The sequence below is a fragment of the Coenobita brevimanus genome, chromosome 1, assembly GCF_032717465.1.
Source record: "Coenobita brevimanus isolate Jiangsu-jjx chromosome 1, ASM3271746v2, whole genome shotgun sequence".
Taxonomy (NCBI): Eukaryota; Metazoa; Arthropoda; class Malacostraca; order Decapoda; family Coenobitidae; genus Coenobita; species Coenobita brevimanus.
The window spans coordinates 35,162,874-35,184,220 of NC_136954.1; the positions used below are offsets into that span (position 1 = coordinate 35,162,874).

Consider the following 21,347-nt stretch of genomic DNA (forward strand, 5'->3'; position numbering starts at 1 on the left):
TACTTATCACCCTTGCCTTTATACAATGGGACCACGCACGCAATTGCCCAGCCAATTGGCACCATACCTTTCACAAAGCACACATTCAAAAGTCTTACTAACCAGTCAGCAATAGTCACTCCACCACCCTTCAGGCATTCCACAGCACACCCATCCATACCTGCAGCTTTCCCTGTTTTCATCTCCTTTACTGCCTTCTCCACTTCTCCTCCTTCAGATCAAAGAATCATTCAACTCTCCCAACACATTTATTCCTTGCACCCTTCCATCCGCCACAGTCTCAGCCACCCTTTCCTCCTCTACATTTAACAATCTTTCAAAATACTCTGCCCATCTCTTCCTTACTGCATCCATCTCAGTTAACATCCTTCCATCCTCTGCTTTTACTCGGTCTTCCTTCCCAGGATTCTCCCTTTCGCAAAAATCTCTTTTAACTCCTCCTCCTCCAGAACATTTTCTTATTCTGTTGAAAATTCTCAATCAGCCGCCTACCCCACCTCTCATCTGCTGCCACTTTAGCATCACGCACAGCCCTTCTCGCCCTATTCCTCTTTTCCTTATACCTCTCATATGACACCTCATCCTTCCTCTGCAGCCACACTTCATATGCATGTCTCTTCTCAGCCACGGCCATACTTACTTCCTCGCACCACCATTCACTTCCTTTTCATACACCACCACCGACACGTCTCACACCACACACCTCTTCTGCATGCCCCACCACAGCACTCTTAAACAATAATAATAAAAGGAAAGCAGGAGGAGGATAAATAATAATACTAAGAGGAGAAGATTAACTTAATTTCACAGCAACATGGCTTGTAAACTAGAAACAACACTATGAGGATAAGGAGGATGTCTGACTTCCTCGAATTGATGGAGCTAATCTAGACTGGATCTAAATCCTCACTACTGTACGTATGTTACAGTTTACCAAGTGGAACGTATGTCAAAATTTAGCGTGTGGAGATTTTCGGTGCAACAGCCATAAGAAGCCACACGTAATTTATGAATGAAAACCCCAACCTGTATAAAGAGGGACATGACTGGCTGAAGTGCTGAGCGTTGAGAAAGATAAGTTCGTCCTTACTCGTACGAGTATATTCGTTAATGGCGTGAAGCGACTTATTGTGTTGTAATATAAGCGGTTCCGTGGACGTAATGAAATAAGTAGTGGAAATAGCAAATAAACGGGAGATATCAGTGTGTCCTGGGGAGGAGAGGGGTTGTGTGAAAGTGAATGAATTATGTGTGTGTGTGTGTGTGTGTGTGTGTGTGTTTTGTATGTGTAGAAGGGGGGGGGGCGGGATGGTGACTCTGGAAAGTGTTGGGAGTCTGCGTATGTCTGTACTGCTGTAAAGGGGGTTGGTATGTGTGTGGGGGGTATAGTGGAGCATAATGCAAAACGCTTTGTTTATCAATTAATTATCGGCATCACAGAGAATTGGTCCAGCATCATCGATAGCAGGCTACTGTTATGATGAATGATGATTAATTGTTTTTCATTTTTTCGATTTTGCTTCGTTTATTAAGGCTCCAATATACTTCTAAACTCATACATTTTCTCTGGGCAACAGGAGGCGGACATAGCGATCGCGCCACTAACCATCACATCTTCGAGGGAACAGGTAATCGACTTCACCAAGCCCTTCATGACCCAAGGCATCTCCATCATGATCAAGAAGCCCTCCAAGGAGAAACCCGGAGTGTTCAGCTTCATGTCGCCACACTCCCACGAGATTTGGACCTGCATCGTCTTCGCCTACGTCGGGGTTTCCATCGTCCTGTTCCTCGTCAGCAGATTCAGCCCCAGCGAGTGGAAGGTGAGTAGTTAGGGGAATGTACGGGTGAGGTGATTGTTACTTTGGTGAGGGAAGTAACTGATGTGTAAAAGGAATCCTGAGCCTCAGTGGACGGGCTGTCAAGTTTACACACACACACACACACACACACACACACACACACACACGGGGTGTAACTGGTAATAATAATAGTAATAAAATAATAATAATAATAATAAAATAATAATAATAGTTACATATGTAGCCATATCCTCCCCTCCCCTTCCTCTCGCAGGTGATAGAGATGTACGGCAAGTCAAGCGTCAGCAACGACTTCAGCATCTGCAACAGTCTGTGGTTCACCCTGGGGGCGTTCATGCAACAAGGGGTCGATATCTGCCCAAGGTGAGCAACTGGTTCATAGATACATACATCATACAGAGAAGACCCATTTTTTTTTTCCTACGAGGTCTGGTTTAAATATTAAGGGAAAGACTTGTTCCATGATTACAGGTATTAAAGGGTCACGGAATTCTGGCCTGAACAGGTGAGAATTATTAATGCTGATACACAGACCGTACATATATTACGGTTATTTCTCGGTTGTCTGGGTTTTATGTTAGTAGAAAGACTTACTTGATAATTGCTGGTCTAAAGAATCCTAAAAGAGAGAGACAGACAAACACATACAAAGTCATGGTCTCAGGTTCACCCTGGGGAATACATGCAACAGAGGATTGATTTCTATGCAAGGTTAGGTACAACTGCAGTATTATATTGACTATACTGGGTTTATGGCCTGTGTTTTTCTAGTTGGTCTGACGTAAATATTTATAGATAGGCTTCATGATAACTATATCCATCCATCCATCATCCAATCCTATGTCGCCCCATGAGGAGCGTAGGAACCCGGGGCTAGGAAAGTTGGTCCTGACATTTAAGATGAGAGTGACTCATCCCTGAGGGGCATTACGTGAGCAATAAACCCCAACAATCCCTTGGATATAAACCTACACAAGCTCAGTCGGACTGGACCACCTTAATTACCTACTAAACAAGCAGGCGCCGTAATTTGGTTATATGGTTACCACCCAGCGTTGTAAATGGTTTCCTGGTGTAGGGTACAGGAAACCATTTGGCATGTCACTCAGTGTAGAACTACCCATAGGCAGAAGGAAGAGGAAGGAAAGACAGAAGAGGGAGTGTAAAGTCACCAATAGGCAGAAGAAAATGGAAAGAATGAAGGAAAGAAAGAGAGATGAGGAAGGATGGAAGAGAGGAAAGGGCAAACACCCAAAGCAGCACTGCATCGAGTGAGTGGATGATGAGCGCCCCCACCTACCACATACGTTTAAAAACCATATCTGAAGAGCAGCGAGAAACATACATCAACCATACAGGCTTTATGTACAGTCTCCATCAAAAGTCCTGTCACTTCTGCCCATCATGAGCTTTGAAAATCAGTGTGGTGAATCCATAGCACCCGACTCTCATGACTTTATACCAGTGCCATACCAAATCATCGATGTTGGTTGCCGCTGATTCACTGGACTGATTATTATCGAACCCCATGGAGAGAAAAGCAGGAGAGGCGACAGGACTTCTGATGTTTAGTATACCATATGTTTATTTATTTTAATTTTATTTATGTAGAGGTGGTTCGGCTTTACTGTTTATAATAACTGGTGAGTCCATGTTTATCGGAGAGACAGGCAGAAAAAGAGAATGTATGGCTAAATGGGATTAGTTTGTGTGTGTGTTTCATCCATCTCTCTCTCTCTCTCTCTCTCTCTCTCTCTCTCTCTCTCTCTTCCGTTCCCTTGCTTGTTGCCGTCGTGGGAGGCTTCGGGGGCATCGACTGGGGAGTGATGTGTGGGGAGCTTTAGCAGGGTACCTTCATTCCCTCCACAGACGTGGAGGCCTGGTTGCAAGATGGCCTTCAAGTCCATTCTGCTCTCCTCTCTCCCCCCTCCTTGGGCCCCAGTCTTTGCCTCAACTAATTTTACAAGGCACTTTTCTTTTTCTATCACTTCTTTCGTTTTCTCCTGTCTCACTCTATGCTATCATTTGGCTTTAAATGGCTTGGTCTTTTCCACATTCATCAAAATTCTCATCATTGGCCACGCATAAGTTGCAACAGGAAGGACTGGGTGTGCCCTTGGGCTATTGTCTTGGCCAGTGGTGGGGGTCATGGTGGTTCGGCACCACCGCAGTGTGCGGACCTCTGCAGAGGGAACCTCTGTGGAGGCGGAAACGTCGCTGGGCTGTGGCTGTTGGTTCCGGGGGTGTCGTGGCTCAGCGGCGGGACTCTCGGTCATTGGCTGGTGACCCTTCGATGTGCAGGGAATCTTTGTTCTTTGGTGCAGTGTCACTATCCCTTCCAGGGTAGGGTAAGGGGCGCACACTGGAGTTTGACCCCCATTGGGGTCGTTGTCCGGGCCTCTAGACTCGGGGTTTCGCCCTTAATGTCCTTCCTTTTTCAACCGTCATGATGAGCCTTTCCTGTTTCATATCCCATTATGGATTTGGATATTAGTTCCCCCTCCCCCGGTTCTGCCGCCAACCTGACCCAGGTAACGACCTCGGCTTCTCTTTCGGACATCCCACCGACTACCTCCACTTTTCCGCATCTTTCCTCCTCCCCCTCACCTTCATCTTCTTCTCCTCCAATTTCTGCCCAGTCCTCCTCTACTAGCTCCTCCTCTATCATTACTCTAGAACCTTATCTTCCTCTTACCTCATCTACCTTTTCCACGCGTATCTCTCGTCCTCGTCCATCTCTACTCCCATTTCCTAAGCAAACAGAACATGACAAATTCCAAGCTTTGCTCGGCCCCCAGACCTGGACCAAGTTTTTTGACATTCCCTTAACTGCCCCTCTAGCAGGCGATGACCTGCTTTTTCAGTGTTGCCTATTGAAGGAGGTGGGCAAAGATGTCCAATTTACGTCTCGTCCAGATGGCTCTCGTATTGTAACAGTTCAGTCCGAGAAGAACAGGCGACTGTGATGACCAGTTTACTTAGTCCTGCTGGTACACTGATTATTGTAACAAAAAATGTTCCCCTCAATTCTTGTGTAGGGACAGTCTTAGTTCCCACTTATGTCGATCTTGGTGACCGTCAGTGGCCAGTGTTCTTCTCTTACCCAGGACATTTTAGAACTCCGGGGTCATAAAATTGTTACGGTACAGTGTTACTCGCTTCCTCCTACGCATCGCTGCCACTATTCTATAAATATTGCAAAAATCCATTTTCACAGCGTACCTTACCTACCACTGTTATGCTAGGTGGTCTCAAGCTAAACGTTAAAGAATCTCCCCAAGTCCCTCGTCAATGCTGTGCTTGCTGGAAGTTTGGACACCCCCTGAAATTTTGCAGATCCACTCCTATGTGCTGCCTTTGTTCATCTTCAGATCATAAGGATGATGAATGCCCCTCGGATCATCACTGCTGTCCTAATTGTAGAGGTGAGCATACCGCCACTGATCGTCGTTGCCCTTCGTATAAATTTGAATGTGAGGACCACTGGACTCCGCCGGGCTGAAGCTCACCGGGAAGCACGACGTCAAGGCTATACAGATGCTACTGCCACAGCCTATCGTCTCTATTCTTTTGTTGCAACCTCAGATGTCTTTGTCACTTCTTCGTCCTCTCCCTCGTTTTCTTTACAGCCTTCTTGTTCTCTTTTTGCGGCCCAACCTTTGTCCGTTTCTCTCTCAACCACCTCTTGCCCTTCTTCGTCCACCCCTATTCCGTTATCAAATTCCTTTTCAGTTCTCGGTTCCTCTACTTCCACCTCTCTTTCCTCTACCCCACCTACGTCGTCATCTACTTCCACACCCGTGTCGCATCCTTCCCGTTCTTGGCCACGCCTCTCCCACCCTGCCACTCCCCTTCAGTCGGTCAAGAAACGTAAAGCCCATCGTGGGTCGCGTCCTGTTCCCCAAAAGCGCTGCATCCCTCCTCTCTACTCCAGGTCTGACTTCCCTCCACTTCGTCATGCATCTTCGAATGACAGTTCTCCCGAAACTATCCAGAAAGTTACACGGTTTCTTCAGGATACCTCTTCACCATTGTTTGTTCCAACCACTGCTGCAACCGTCCCTATTTCCACTTCTACAATTACCGTTTCTGCCGATGTTCACTCTCCTCCTCTCACTCTTCCTTCCACTCCTCTTCCCCCTGAGGCTGCAGCGTCTACATCCTCTACTTCATCCATAATCTCTCCGTTACTTCCTCCTTTCTCTTCTTCCCCCACCTCAACTTCAAGTAAGCCTATCGTCAAATCCCTTTTAGACCTTCCTTTGCCTCCAGGGGAAGAAACCCCCTTCCCTCACCACCGTTCTTCCATGCCCAAGTCATGCCCTACCACCACTCAGTTCTCCAGTGGTTCTTCAGTACCCACTATCCTTACTCAAAGGTAACCTCTTCTTCAACAAACATAGCTTTTTAGCACCATCAGTTTTGTCATTGTTCTGATCCTCTGTTTTATGTTACGATGTCTATTTTACAGTGGAATTTATGCAGTTTTACCTCACAATGTAAAGTTACGACTTAGGTTATTTGCTTTCTGCTCACCAACCTATGGTGCTTTGCTTATAGTAGACTCGCCTTCAGGAGTCCTCACCTCCTGTCCCCAATTTTACCTTTTTTTACTCACCTCGTTCAATTTCTGATGTTTGCATTTTGATCCTCCATACGGTTCCATTTGAACCATTACAAATTTCTACTGAGCTCCCCTGCGTTATAGCCCGCACATATCTTAGACGTTGGTTAACAATTGTTTCCCTCTATTTCTCCCCCTCAGTGGCACTTGATTTTTCGGCATTAGCCATCCTGCTCTCCGGTCTCCCTTCTCCATACCTTTTACTTGGCGATTTTAATAGTCGAAATCCCCTCTGGGGTGATTCTGTTATCAATCCTCGTGGTCGACTGATGGGATCTTCTATTGACCATCATGAGCTTCTTGTCCTCAATACTGGTGTTCCCACCCACTTCGATGCACGTACGCATACCTTTTCCTGCATTGACCTTTCTTTGTGTTCTCCATCTCTTTCTCTTGACTTAACTTGGTCTGTCCTTCAAGATTGTCTGTTCAGTGATCATTTTCCAATACATCTTCAACTTACGTCATATTCTCCTACTCCACGCCCTCCACGTTGGTGTTTTGCTCGAGCGAATTGGACAGCTTTTACTTCCTATACAACTCCTCTTTCTGTTCCTTCTTCTTGTGTACAAGATATGCTCACTAAATTCCTCGATGTGGTCCTAAATGCTGCTCATCAGGCAATTCCTAAGACCACTTGTCCCTTTTCGTTTAAGTGTGTTCCTTGGTGGACGCCGGAATGCTCAAGAGCTCTCCGCATCAAACGGGCTACTTGGATGAGCTATCACCGCAAACGTCACACCGCTGATAAAGTTTATCATCTTATACTTTTCCGACGTGCCAGCACTGCCTATCGTCGAACAGTTAAAGAGGCCAAGAAATCCAAATGGAAGCTATGTGTTTCTCGAGTTAATTCTAACACACCCATCTCAGTGGTTTGGGCCTGTATCCCTCAGATAGCAGGTAAATGGCTACCATTTCCTGCTCCGGTCCTCCATCTGCATGGTACTTCCATAGCAGATCCCTACTTAGATGCCAGTGCGATAGGCGAACATTTTAGTGAGGTTAGTAAAGGCTGTCATCTGACGAGTGACTTTCATAAACTTCGTTCGACAGCAGAGCATCATCCGCTCCACTTCCACCTCTCTGATGAAGAACATTATAATGCTCCTTTATGGCGGAATTACGTGATGCCATTCGTTCTTGCAGAGATACATATGAAGGTTTAGATGATGTTCATTACAATATGCTTAAACACCTCTCATCGGCAGGGCTTCGGTTTTTTATTAGCACTTTATAATTGTGTTTGGACCACAGGCGAATTTCCCCCAAGTTGGCACATCGTGCTTATTATTCCTTTCCTCAAGCCATTTAAAGATGGCCATCTTCCTCAAGATTGTTGTCCAATAGCTCTGACGAGCTATCTTTGCAAAGTCCTGAAACGTATGGTTAATGCTAGGCTAATGTGGTTGTTAGAATCTAACCATCTTTTATCTCCAGCTCAGTTTGACTACCAAAAGATGCGAAGTATTTTGGACCCATTGATTAAGTTAGAAACGTATGTTAGGGCTGTGTTTTCCAAAGGTGAATCAGTCCTTGCTGTATTTTTTTATCTTGAGAAGGCATATGACACAGCGTGGAAGTATCATATTCTCTGTACAGTTCAATTATTTGGTATTGTTGGGAATATAGGAGTTTTTATTCAAAAATATTTGACAAATAGGTCCTTTTCTGTTTGCGTCTGCAATAGTTTGTCTGATTCCTGCCCACAATACGAAGGAGTTCCTCAGGGCGGGGTTCTTAGCACAACACTTTTCCTTATTGCAATTAATGATATTGTTGCGTCTCTCCCAGTAGGTGTACATTCTTCTTTATATGTTGACAACTTTGCTGTCTATGCTGCAAGCTCTAATTCCGTAGTGTTACAGAGTCTTCTTCAGTCTGCTATTACGAATACTTCATCTTGGGCTACTGCTCATGGTTTTCGGTTCTCCACTTCTAATTCGTGTGCAGTGACCTTTACTCGAAGTCGTCAGTCACTTCACCCACATCTCTATCTTTATCATCATCCTCTCCAGTATTGGGCATCTGCTAGATTCTTGGGCCTGATCTTTGATTCTAAGTTGACATGGGACGCTCATATTTCGTCTTTGAAGGTGTCGACTTTACAATGTCTATGTCTCCTGCAAATTTTATCCCATGTTTTTTTTTTTTTTTTTTTTTTTTTTTTTTTTTTTTAATGCGAGGAAGAAGGAATCAAAGGCCATGAGCCCGCAGTAACAGTTCCCTCCAAGAGAAAAACAAAATACAATAGAGAGCCAAATTCAAGATCCGATCATTTTGAGATGCCTGGACACACTGCGTTTGAAAGACTGGAGATCATAGGCAGCAGGAAATACAGATAGAGGGAGACAGTTCCAGAGCTGACCTGTTGCATAAATGAAAGACTGGGAGTAACGGTTAACTCTTGCATTAGAGAGTTGGACAGAAAAGGGATGAGAGTTTGCTGCCAGACGGGTGCTACGCGCACGTCGTAGAGGTGGAGGAATGCAAGCAGACAGTTCAGAGGAGCAGTGACCATTAAAGTAGCGATAGAAAAGAGATAAAGATGCAACAGTGCGGCGAAGAGACAGAGGTTGAAGGGAGTCAGTAAGAGGAGGAGAGTTAATGAGACGAAAAGCCTTTGACTCCACCCTATTGAGAAGAGCTGTGTGAGGGGAGCCTCCCCACACATGAGAGTTGTACTCCACACAGGGGCGGATAAAACCCCTGTATAGAGACAACAATTGTGCAGGGGTAAAGAAAGAGCGGAGTCGGCTTAGCACACCCAATCTTTTGGAAGCAGATTTTACAAGAGATGTAATATGATCTTTCCAAGATAAGTCCCGAGTAAATGAAACCCCAAGCATGTTCAAGGATGATGCAGGATTAAGCTGAATATTATTAAACATTAATGGGTATACCTGTGGAAGATTTTGTCGGGTTGATAGGTGTAAGAACTGAGTCTTAGATGCATTAAAGACAACCATATTATTTTTACCCCAGTCAGAGATACGAGCCAAGTCAGACATTAGGTGTGCCATAGCCTCATCCCTTGTTTCTTGAAGTAACTGTTGAGATGGGCGTTGCGGGAACCGAATGGAAAGGTGAAGGGTGGAGTCATCTGCGTATGAGTGGATAGGGTTAGATGTACAGCTTAGAAGATCATTGATGAATAAAAGGAAGAGAGTTGGTGACAGGACAGAGCCCTGAGGAACACCACTGTTGATAGATCTAGGAGAAGAACGATGGCCGTCTACAACAGTGGCTATAGAACGACCAGAAAGGAAGCTAGCGATGAAGGCACAGATAGAAGGATAGAAACCGTAGGAGGGCAGTTTGGAAATTAAAGATTTATGCCAGACTCGATCGAAAGCCTTTGAGATGTCAAGTGCAATGGCAAAGCTTTCGCCGAAGTCCCGAAAGGAGGATGACCAGGAGTCTGAAAGGTAGGTGAGAAGATCGCCAGTGGAGCGTCCCTGACGGAACCCATACTGACGATCGGAAAGAAGGTTGTGATAGATGCCTTAAAATTTTTCTATTAAGAATTGACTCGAAAACTTTTGAAATACAGGACGTTAAAGCAATTGGACGATAGTTGGAGGGTTGGGAGTGGTCACCCTTCTTTGGGACTGGCTGAATGAGAGCAAACTTCCAGCAAGAAGGAAAGGTACAAGTTGACAGACAAAGGCGAAAGAGTTTGCCTAGGCAGGGTGTAAGCACAGAAGCACAGTTCTTGAGAACAACAGGAGGGACCCCATCAGGCCCATATGCCTTGTTAGTACTGAGGCCAGTGATGGCAGAAAATACATCAACTGAAGAAATTTTAATGTCAGCCATGAGGAAGTCAGAGGGGAGAAGTGATGGAGGAACAGCACCTCGTCTAAGGTGGAATTGGAGGAGAAAGTCTGTGCGAAGAGATCTGCTTTATCAGTAGAAGAAATAGCTACAGAACCATCAGAGTAGAAAAGAGGAGGGAAGGATGATGAGGTAAAGTTGTTAGAAAGATTTTTGGCAAGGTGCCAGAAGGAGCGGGAAGAATTCGAGTTGGAGAGTTGAGAGCATTTATTATGGATGAAATTATTTTTAGTAGAGCGAAGAACAGACTTAGCACGATTCCGGGCAGAAACGTAAAGATGATGTGATTCAGGGGTGGGTTGGCTCCGGTACCTTTTGTAGGCCCTCTCCTTGTTGCGGACAGCATTAGAACAAGCGTGATTAAACCAAGGCTTTCTTGCGTTAGTCAAAGGATATGAGAAAGGAATGTATGCTTCCATGCCCGAGAGAATAACCTCCGTAATGCGCAAGGCACACTCAGATGGCTCACGGCCATGGAAGCAATAATCATTCCAGGGAAAATCAAAGAAGTACTGCCTGAGGGCCTCCCAGTTCACGGCTCCAAAATGCCACAGACGACGTTTCCCTGGAGGGTCCACAGGCTGTACCGGAGTGATAGGACAGGTTAAGGTAATAAGGTTATGATCGGAGGAGCCCAACGGAGAGAAAAGATTAACAGAGTAAGCAGAAGGATTAGTTGTGAGGAAGAGGTCAAGTATGTTGGAGCTCTCTCCAAGGCGGTCAGGGATACGGGTAGGGTGCTGTACAAGCTGCTCTAGGTCATTAAGGATAGAAAAGATGTAGGCTTGTTCACCAGGTGGATCCGTGAAAGGAGAGGAGAGCCAAAGGTGGTGGTGAACATTGAAATCTCCAAGAATGGAGATTTCAGAGAAAGGAGAAATGGACAGAATGTGTTCCATCGTAGAAGTAAGATAGTCGAAGAATTTTTGATAGTCAGTAGAATTAGGGGATAAGTAAACAGCACAGATATATTTAGTCAGAGAATGACAGGAAAACCGAAGCCAGAGTGTGGAGAATTCAGAAGAATCAAGTTCAGGAACACGAGAGCAAGATAAGTCGTTGCGTATGTATACACAACAGCCACCTTTGGCTTTGAAATGAGTATAGAGAAAGTAGGAGGATACAGAAAAGGGTTTGCTGTCGGTTGCCTCAGACAGCTGAGTCTCCGTCAGAAAAAGAAGGTGAGGTTTAAAGGAGGAGAGGTGGTGCTCAACAGAGCGAAAGTTAGATGAAAGGCCGCGAATGTTGCAGAAATGAAGAAGAAGAGAGTCAGACAGTGGTTCCAGGCACCTCGAGTCGTCACCGGGAGAGGGGCAGATGGTGGGGGCATTTATGGTCCCCCCCCCTGGGGACTCCGAGGCTTGATTAATCGACGCCATTTTTGTGAATTTTGAATAGGAAGTGTAGTGTGTACTGTGCATGTAGTTTGGTGAAGATAGTTAGAGAAATTTGTACTGGAGAGCATGCTGGCCTACTCTCTGTGTAACTGAGACACTGAAAAAGTTCAGCAAAGGGGGATGGTCAGGAACTAGTCCTGAGGGCTGATGAAACGGAAGCTCCAGCACTCCCTGTCATCAGCTTTCCATCCACCTCGGGAGTACTGCCCTGCTCGACTGGTGCTACAGTCTACAGTCTACAGTCTTGGGGTGCTGACCGTACACGCCTACTTAACCTTCATCGAGCCCATATTTTATCAAAATTAGACTATGGGTGCCAAGTTTACTCTTCTGCTCCCGCTCGTACGTTACTAAAACTTGATTTGGTACACCATTTTGGTCTTCATTTAGCGCTTGGTGCTTTCCGCTCCTCTCCAGTAGAGAGTCTTTATGCTGAGTCAGGTTATCCTTCGCTTTTTATACGTCGTGCATTACTTTCTCTTCGCTATTTCTTGAGACAACATCAGTTTGTCTTTGTTGGTGCTCAAAATACATTCCTCTGTTGCAGATTATTATTTAACCCATCCCCGTCGTCGACCCTCTTTCATACTTCGTGTTCAGTCCTTCCTCTCGTCCTTCCCAGTTTCCATAGACAATGTTCTCTTATTTCGCCCTGGGCGGTTTCGACCTTGGCTGCTGCCACGTCCTTCTGTTTGTTCTTCCATATTGCCTTCCTCAAAGTCGTCTACATCTTCCATAGTTCTTAGATCTTCCTTTCACTCACATCTTGTCAAACATGCTTCTGAAGTCCATGTCAATACAGATGGATCAAAAATGGCACATGGTACTGAGTTTGCAGTTCAGTTCCCTGATCATTCATGTCAGTATAGCCTTCCTTCAGTAGCTTCAGTTATGACGGCTGAACTTCATGCTTTATTACTTGCGGCCCGTAAATGTTACAGCCATCCTTCATCGTCCTTCGTTCTATTCTCTGACTCCCTTAGTGCACTCCTTCTGTTGCAGTCAACTTCGCGCTTCCATCCTCTCATCTTAGAGAGTCAAGAGTGGCTGTTTTGTCTGTCTGTCAAGAAAAAAATCAGTGTCTTTCTGCTGGGTGCCAGGTCATGTCGGCATTCGTGGAAACGAAACTGTGGATGTCTTGGCTCGCGAAGCCCTCCAGTCCCCTTGTGTGCCATTTCAATCTGTTCCAGTTTCTGATTTTTTCCTGTCCTCCGAGCGTTCTTTTGACAGCAGTGGCAGTTTTGCTGGTCCATGTTGACTGGTAATAAACTCCGGACTGTTAAATCTGTTTCTCCGTGGTCCAATCCTTGTCATCGTAACTGCCGTTGGGAGACTGCCCTCGCTCGCTTACGGATTGGCCATACTCGTCTTACTCATGGGTATTGATGTCTGGCGATTCGCTGCCTTTCTGCCCTGCTTGCAATGTTCCCCTGTCAGTACACGACATTCTCATTGCCTGCCCTCGACATACAGGAGTTCGCCATCGACTATTCCCGTTTTTATCCTCACTTTGCCGACCTCCAGATTTAGGCGATGTTTTAAGTGGGTCTCGGTATTTTTCTATTACCCGTTTAATGTCCTTTTTAACTCATTTAGGGATTTTGTATGATATTTAATTTTATCTTCCGTTTTTCCCTTATTTTCCTCCTTTACCATATTTTCATTCTGTGATGCGACTCAGTGACATATGGTCTTTGTTACCTGGTGCTACCTTTTCATTTCATTTCATTTCATTTCTCTCTCTCCCTCTCTCTCTCTCTCTCTCTCTCTCTCTCTCTCTCTCTCTCTCTCCTGTTGGTAGCCGGAATAAAGTACAAAAATCGTAGTTTGATGTCAAAGGAGTGTTCTGCTACCAACGATAATATTTTCTTTTCTCTGTTTTTATATTTAGCCCTATAACATTATTATTATTATTTATTTATTATTTTTTTTTTTTGCAATCTCCAAGCTATTGTATTCAGCTAGAGACTTTTCTAAATGGAGGAGCTTAGATGCAGCTTCTCTTAATTTGTTCATTACTGAGAGATCCAGTTTAACTTTTATAAAACTTTGCAGTTCCAGTGGAGGGGAAATTGTTGAGTGCTGTTAAGAGTATGTACGAGGGAGCTAGGGCTACGGTGCGAGTGGATGGTGAGCTGAGTGAGTTCTTTGATCTCAATGTGGGACTGAAACAGGGTTGTGCGATGTCTCCATGGCTGTTTAATATACTGTATACATGGACGGGGTTGTAAAGGAGGTGCAAGGTAGGGTAGTGGATGTGGGGGTGGCTGTAATGAATGAGGGTGAGATTTGGAAGATTCCGGTGCTGCTGTTTGCTGATGATACAGTATTGTTGGGTGAAGATGAATGGGAGTTGCAAGGTTTGGTGAATGAATTTGGGACAGTGTGTAGGGGGAGGAAGCTGAAAGTTAATGTAAACAAAAGTAAAGTTATGGTGTTTGAGAGGAATGAAGTCACAGAGTGTACAGTGAGGTTGGATGGTGAGGATATGGAGAATGTGAGTGCATTCAAGTACTGGGGTAGTGTGATGAGTAAGGATGGAACTTTGGGGGATGAAGTGCGTGAAAGGGTACAGCAGGGAATCAAGGTTGTTGGTCCACTGAAAGCAGTGATGAGAAATAGGGAGGTGAGTATGGAAGTTAAAAAGTCACTGCATGATAGTATTGTGATCCCTACCCTGACGTATGGAAGCCAGGCGTGGACCTTGCAAGAGGGGTAAAAATAATATGGTTGTTTTTAATGCATCTAAGACTCAGTTCCTACACCTGTCAACCAGACAAAATCTTCCACAGGTATACCCACTAATGTTTAATAATATTCAGCTTAATCCTACATCATCCTTGAACATGCTTGGGGTTTCATTTACTCGGGACTTATCTTGGAAAGATCATATTACATCTCTTGTAAAATCTGCTTCCAAGAGATTGGGTGTGCTAAGCCGACTCCACTCTTTCTTTAGCCCTGCACAATTGTTGACTCTATACAGGGGTTTTATCCGCCCCTGTGTGGAGTACAACTCTCATGTGTGGGGAGGCTCCCCACATACAGCTCTTCTCAGTAGGGTGGAGTCAAAGGCTTTTCGTCTCATTAACTCTCCTCCTCTTACTGACTCCCTTCAGCCTCTGTCTCTTCGCCGCACTGTTGCATCTTTATCTCTTTTCTATCGCTACTTTAATGGTCACTGCTCCTCTGAACTGTCTGCTTGCATTCCTCCACCTCTACGACGGGCGCGTAGCACCCGTCTGGCAGCAAACTCTCATCCCTTTTCTGTCCAACTCTCTAATGCAAGAGTTAACCGTTACTCCCAGTCTTTCATTTATGCAACAGGTCACCTCTGGAACTGTCTCCCTCCGTCTGTATTTCCTGCTGCCTATGATCTCCAGTCTTTCAAACGCAGTGTGTCCAGGCATCTCAAAATGATCGGATCATGAATTTGGCTCTGTATTGTATTTTGTTTTTCTCTTGGAGGGAACTGTTACTGCGGGCTCATGGCCTTTGGTTCCTTCTTCCTCGCATTAAAAAAAAAAAAAGTCAAGAGTGAGAGCAGTGGAAATGAGTTACTTGAGAGGAGCATGTGGAGTGACATGGAGGGACAGGTTGACGAATGAAGAAGTGAAGGAACGCTGTGGGGTGGATGTGGATGTGGTTAAGAAGATTAGGAGAAATACATTGAGGTGGTTTGGACATGTGGAGAGAATGGAGAGTGAAAGACTGACTAAGAGGGTGTATGTAGGTGAGGTGGAGGGAGGGAGAGGGAGGGGTAGACCGAGGATGAGGTGGAGGGATGGAGTTGAGAGGTATATGAGGGAGGGGGGGGGGTTAGTTGGGGGGAGGGAAGTCAAATGGTGGGTGACAGAGCGACTTGGAGGCGTTTTGTCTGCGGCCACCCTTTTGCGGGATTAGGGCGTCGGGCTATAGATAGATAGATGGATAGATAGTTCCACCACATAACTGCAGTGAAATGACCAACACCGCATACTTCTCTGCCCCTCAGGACGGGCCTCTCAGACTGGAAGAGTTTGAAAAAGGAAACAGATTCATTCCTTTCAATCCATTTTTTCTCATTTACGCTACCACTGAATGGCTTCCAATTAGGACGAATTCTCTTAACCCCTCCTGTATCTTTTCCGGCACCCCTTCCGTAGCGAGATTTCCTACACCTTTCTCTTTAACCTCCTCATGTTTGCTATAAGTTTAATATTGATATACTTTGCATCCGTAATGTACAAGAGTAAAACACACACACACACACACACACACACACACACACACACACACACACACACACACACACACACACACACACACACACACACACACACACACGAGTATGCAGAACAAATCGTTCAAAAAAGATGCTACGAAGCCAAAGACGTCACCTCGGGAATAGGACGCACGTCTGCTCTGACAAGTATAATGAGGCCTGTATCTGACTCCTACAATTTGAATAATCTCTCGATAACCCAGTACATTCGTGTGATGATAGCGGTGATAAAATGTAAAAGGCCACCATCGTAATCCTCCAGTATGGTGACTTGTAATCTTTATGCTGGCACCAAATGATACATGCAATTTAGGCAGGAGTTCTTGCAGTAAAGGGGATAATGAAGTGTTAGTCTTGTATCTTACCTCTTCTCTTCGAAAAAATCCCTCCCAAGTTGAATGAACTCGTCTGTAGATGGGAAGAATGTATTACTGAAGACGATCTTTGACACCGTCCCACCCACACAAACTGTCTCCCTCACAGCATATAATTTCCACCGCTCACCATCCAGATCGCTGTCGGGTCGTCTCGTGGGAAGTGCGTGGTGGTTCTTCACACTAATCATAATCTCTTCGTACACTGCCAACCTGGCCGCCTTCCTCACCGTCGAGAGGCTGGTCACCCCCATCAACTCTGTGGATGATTTGGCCAGTCAGACTGAGGTGGAGTATGGCACGCTTCAAGGGGGATCTTCCGTGGAGTTTTTCGAGGTAAGCCAATTTTGTGTGTGTGTGTGTGTGTGTGTGTGTGTGTGTGTGTGTGTGTGTGTGTGTGTGTGTGTGTGTTTGTTTTCTGGTTGGTGTATGAATCCCAGTTGGTTTAATTCTTTCAGTCTGGTGAGGTATGTTTCATTGTATTCTAGTTGCTTCCAGGCGATAGTATTCAGTGGAGAGGTTTTTATTCTGAAGTGATCTGAAGTCTCTCCCAATCCCAGAGTCGTCTAAAGGTAGCAAGAGGAGGCTGGGTTGTCATGGTAACAGTGTAATGCCACAAGCACTAAATTACTGTGTATTGTCATTTGGTTAATTGTAATGCTTTGCTGGTCATTCAGGGATTGTGGATAGCATTGTTGTGACGTCATCAGCCATCATAGTCTGGACAGAGTTGAATCAGGGTCGTCTGCAGTGACCATACATACGATGATTAGCTCTATAAGGGTCATAAGTCCTTAATGGAACCTCAGAGCCTGATAGTTTTGTGTAATGAATGCAGGTGATGTTGGCGATGAAGTTTGTTGTTTACGCGTAAACGGAGTACACGTTTGAGAAACAGACGTTTCGCCACTACGATACCTCGGCTGTCACTATTTACCCTCTGTATATCTGAAAAATAATATGTTTATAACTCGTGACATCGCATCACATGCATACATATAAATATATACATTTCACTCATATTGTATAGTGTTGAATGGATTAACATAGAGGAACTATGGTTGCTTGTTTCCAATAAATGGTCAGTGTCTGCCGAGTGGCCACAGCGAGTGAGTGTGCTTGTGTGCTAAGATGCCCCCACGTAACCACCTCCACTAGAACAAGCGTGGTTAAACCAGTTTTTTTTTTTTTTTTTTTTTGCATCAGTCACAGGAAGAGAAAGGAACGTATGCTTCTATGTTCAAGGGAACAACCTCTTTAATGCATGAAACACCCTCAGATGGCTCCCAGCCATGGAAGCAATAATCATTCCAGGGAAAATCATAGAAGTACTTCCTGAGGGCCTTTCAGTCAGCAGTTCCAAAGTGCCTAAGCTGCCACTTCTTGGGAGGGTCCACAGGCCTTGAGCGATAGGACAGGTTAAGGTGCTAAGGTCGTGATTGGAAGAGCCCAACGGAGAGAAAAGTTTAACAGCATAAGCAGACGGGTTAGTGGTAAGAGAGGTCAAGTATGTTGGAACTCTCTGCCAGGCAGTCAGGGATATGGGTAGAATGCTATACAAGCTTTTCCTAGTCACTAAAAGTAGAAAAGATATAGGCTTGTTCACCAGGTGGATCAGTGAAACGAGAGGAGAAAAGATGGTGGTAAACATTGAAATCACCCTAGAATGGAGATTTCAGAGAAAGAAGAAATTAATAGGATGTGTTCCATCACACAAGTAAGAGTTGAAGAATTTTTCATCACAGAATTAGGGGATAAGTAATCAACGCACATACATTTAGTCAGAGAGTGAGAGAACAGCAGAAGCCAGAGAGTAGATAATTAAGAAGATTCAAGTTCAGGAACTCGAGATCAAGATATGTTGTTGCATACATATACACAACAGCCACCTTTGGCTCTGAAATGAGTATAAAGGAGGAGGATACAGAGAATAGTTTGCTATCATTTGTCTCAGACAGTTGATTGTCTGTGAGGAAGAGAAGGTGAGGTTTAGAGGAGGGGAGGTGGTGTTCAATAAAGAAAAAGTTAGAGGAAAGACCGCGAATGTTGGAGAAATGAAAAAAGTGAGTCAGACAATGGTTTCGGGCGTCTCGTTTGGTCGTCACCATGAGAGGACTGGATGATGGGGGCTATTATGGTCGCCCCACCCTAGGCACTTCGAGGTTCGGTGTTGAGATGCCATTTCTAACAAAATTTTGAATAGGAAGTGTAGTGAGTATTTTGATGACAGAGGAACTTGCATTGGAGAGCATCCTGGCCTACTCTCTGTGTTACTGAAACACTGAAAAAGTTCAGCAGAGGGGAATGGTCAGAATCAAGTCCCGAAGGTTGATGAAACGGCAGCTCCAGTTCTCTCTGACATCTGCTTTCCATCCACCTTGGGAGTACCACCCTGTTCGACTGGTGCTGCAGTCCACTCCCTGGCCTATAGCCTAAAGTACTTGGAGTAATTCACTTATTTCTTGTAGGTTACTTGGTTATATGAATACAGAATCATGATAAGAGGATTTTAAACGTAATACAGTATGGTACGTTCTTGGGTATAGACTTGAGTACTGGAATATATTCCTCGTTCAGTCCATACACTGATACTAAATTGTAATTGTTGGAATTCATCATACTTTCTTTAGCTGCCATGTGGAGTTACGATCGTGGTATATGCAGTTTGTTAATTACAGGTTTGTGTTGGAAGGGGATAATGTGTGGAGTTGTGTACAAGGCATTTCGATAGTGTGGAGTAAGGTGACCAGGGTAGTAATGCAGATGGGCAGGAACTACTAACAAGATAGAGCAGCCATTTGTAAATTGGGTCTCCTCTTGTTTTTGCTTCGGTACTTCACTCATGTTCCCCTAGATGTACATTATCACTGTGTGGTTTATTTGGTGAACAGTTAAGGAAATATTGTGATAAGTAAGAAAGATACATTAGGTAAAAGTGTGTGGTGCTTATGTATTATAGTTACAAATCATAATAGATAGATAGATAAATAGATAGATAGACAGCCCTATGCGAGCCTGGGAAAAGGAAATGAGCTTGCAAATTACACTGAGGAAAGCTGACGACAGTGGCCAGTAAGGAGATGATGCAGTTAGTTCACTGAGCACATGGTTTGTAGTGTGCTCCCTTACAAGATCTACAATTTTATGTAATTCTGGAATTATACCTGGCAAGAAGTTCATACCTCCAGAAAATTTCTTCAGAAATTCAGTTTTAAATTCATCATATGTCCTAGCACGATGGAGCTTATCTGAGCGCAATAAATTGCTTGCTGGACATCTTTCCTGGCTTATGCAAGATGAAAAAATAGCAATTTTCTCTTGTTCATCTAGTATGTGGCGCTTGATGAACATTTGTTCGCACTGACTGACTAATGAAATGACATCAGTGCGATCTTTGTCTGTGCCAGAGAATTTTGGGGCAGTTTTATCCTCGTGATACACAAACACGTGAGGTGTGGTTGTTAGATCCGCGGTATTTGTTTCTTGATCCATTTTTACTATTTGCCCTGTTAATTCAACTTGGACATGTTTATCATTGTGTGAGGGAATGGTGGAATATGTACGACCGGACCGGTGAACCCTGTTAAGTGTATTGGCATACGTGTGCAAGGCAGCGGCAAAGTCCGCACTTCCTACGTCAGAGGTGGTTTCCCACTCATCATCTGAAACTGCCGTATTTGTTTCTCGATATTTAGTGTGTGGTGAGGTTTGTACAAGGGGTGGGCTGCCTTGAGGCTCTCTTAATTGTGAGTCTGATGTTGTGGCAATTTGTGTGTTATCTGGTGTGTTGCCTTGGGGCTCTCTTAATTGTGAGTCTGTTGTTGTGGCAAATTGTGTGTCATCTGGTATTAACGTGGGGGGTGGCGAAAATATTCCTGTCATTAAGATATGGTGTTATGAAATACGCCTCTTGTTTATTTATGTCCTAGCAAAATAGATGAGTAAATAAGTTGAATATAGCTAATTTTAGCACTGAGAAGAAATGAGTAAGTATAATTTTACCCACTTGATACAGATCGTAGAGGTGTGTCGATACAAAAGTCGATCTCGGAAGAAAAATACAGGTTTGATTGAAGATCTCTTGATAATTCTAGTGGTGTGTTGATGGACGATATTACTCAGGAAATTCCATGGCCTGGTGCTTGTGGTGGTTAACGGCTGTCCCAGGCAAACCTCAGCACAGAACGTCGAATTTCCAACTTAACTGTGAAAATAAATGAGTATGAGTAGGAGCTATGTGAATAATGAGTAATGAGTAGTGGGTGAGAAGTGCCTGGTGTCAGTCACACGTTGCTTGGCATGGCAGACTCGCATTGTGATGTCATCTCAGCACATGGTGACGTCGGCTTCCCACACTGGTAGCTGTGGTGAGTGAATGAGTAGCGATGAGTAACTTGAGTGAAGACGGGTGAGTAAGATGAGTTGTGAATATGGACTTGGTGTTTTGCTGCGTGTCTTGACCTCTGCGTCAGCGATAGCGGGAGAGAGTGGTGGGGGCTTGTGTGCTTGTTGCTTTGGTCTTTCCTCTTCTTTACTTGCTTTGTTTTTTATTCTTCTTGCTGCTGCTTGAAGTTACGTGAAGATTATAGAGTTGTTTTGTAGATGGTTGTAGTTCGCTGGTTCGTCGTAGAAGTTGCAAGATCGTATCAATATTTTGTTAAACTACTTGCAAGGCGTCGTGTGATCTCTTCACCTCTGCATCAGCATGATGATCGGGGAGACGGAGGGGGCTGGTTGGAGAGAATACTGTCAGGAGCTGATTGTGTTGTTGGTTGTGAGAGGTATTCTTTTTGTTTTCAATCTTGATATTTTGTAGGAATTCAATGTTGATTCGTAGACGAGGTTCGTATACGTTCGCTGCTACCAAATGTCATAAAATGAAAATGTCATAAAATATTGTCCGGAATTTTAGGACAAGGAATATTTGTTTATCTTGACGATATTATAATCGCAACGAAGAATATTAAGGATCATCTCAGGAAATTAGACTTACTCTTACAAAAGCTTAGTGATGCTGGATTAAAAATT

The 21,347-nt window shown here is 44.5% G+C and overlaps 1 protein-coding gene across 1 annotated transcript in view; it reads left to right on the forward strand.

The window, feature by feature from the left end:
* Positions 1-1,308: 1,308 nt before the first annotated feature.
* LOC145393710 (glutamate receptor 3-like) overlaps positions 1,309-21,347 on the forward strand; it is a 40,566-nt gene continuing 20,527 nt past the window's right edge. The window contains exons 1-4 of the mRNA XM_080267786.1: positions 1,309-1,347; positions 1,578-1,823; positions 2,077-2,186; positions 16,457-16,655. Of these exons, the coding sequence (XP_080123912.1) occupies positions 1,309-1,347; positions 1,578-1,823; positions 2,077-2,186; positions 16,457-16,655 (594 nt within the window). The remainder of the gene's footprint in view (positions 1,348-1,577; positions 1,824-2,076; positions 2,187-16,456; positions 16,656-21,347) is intronic.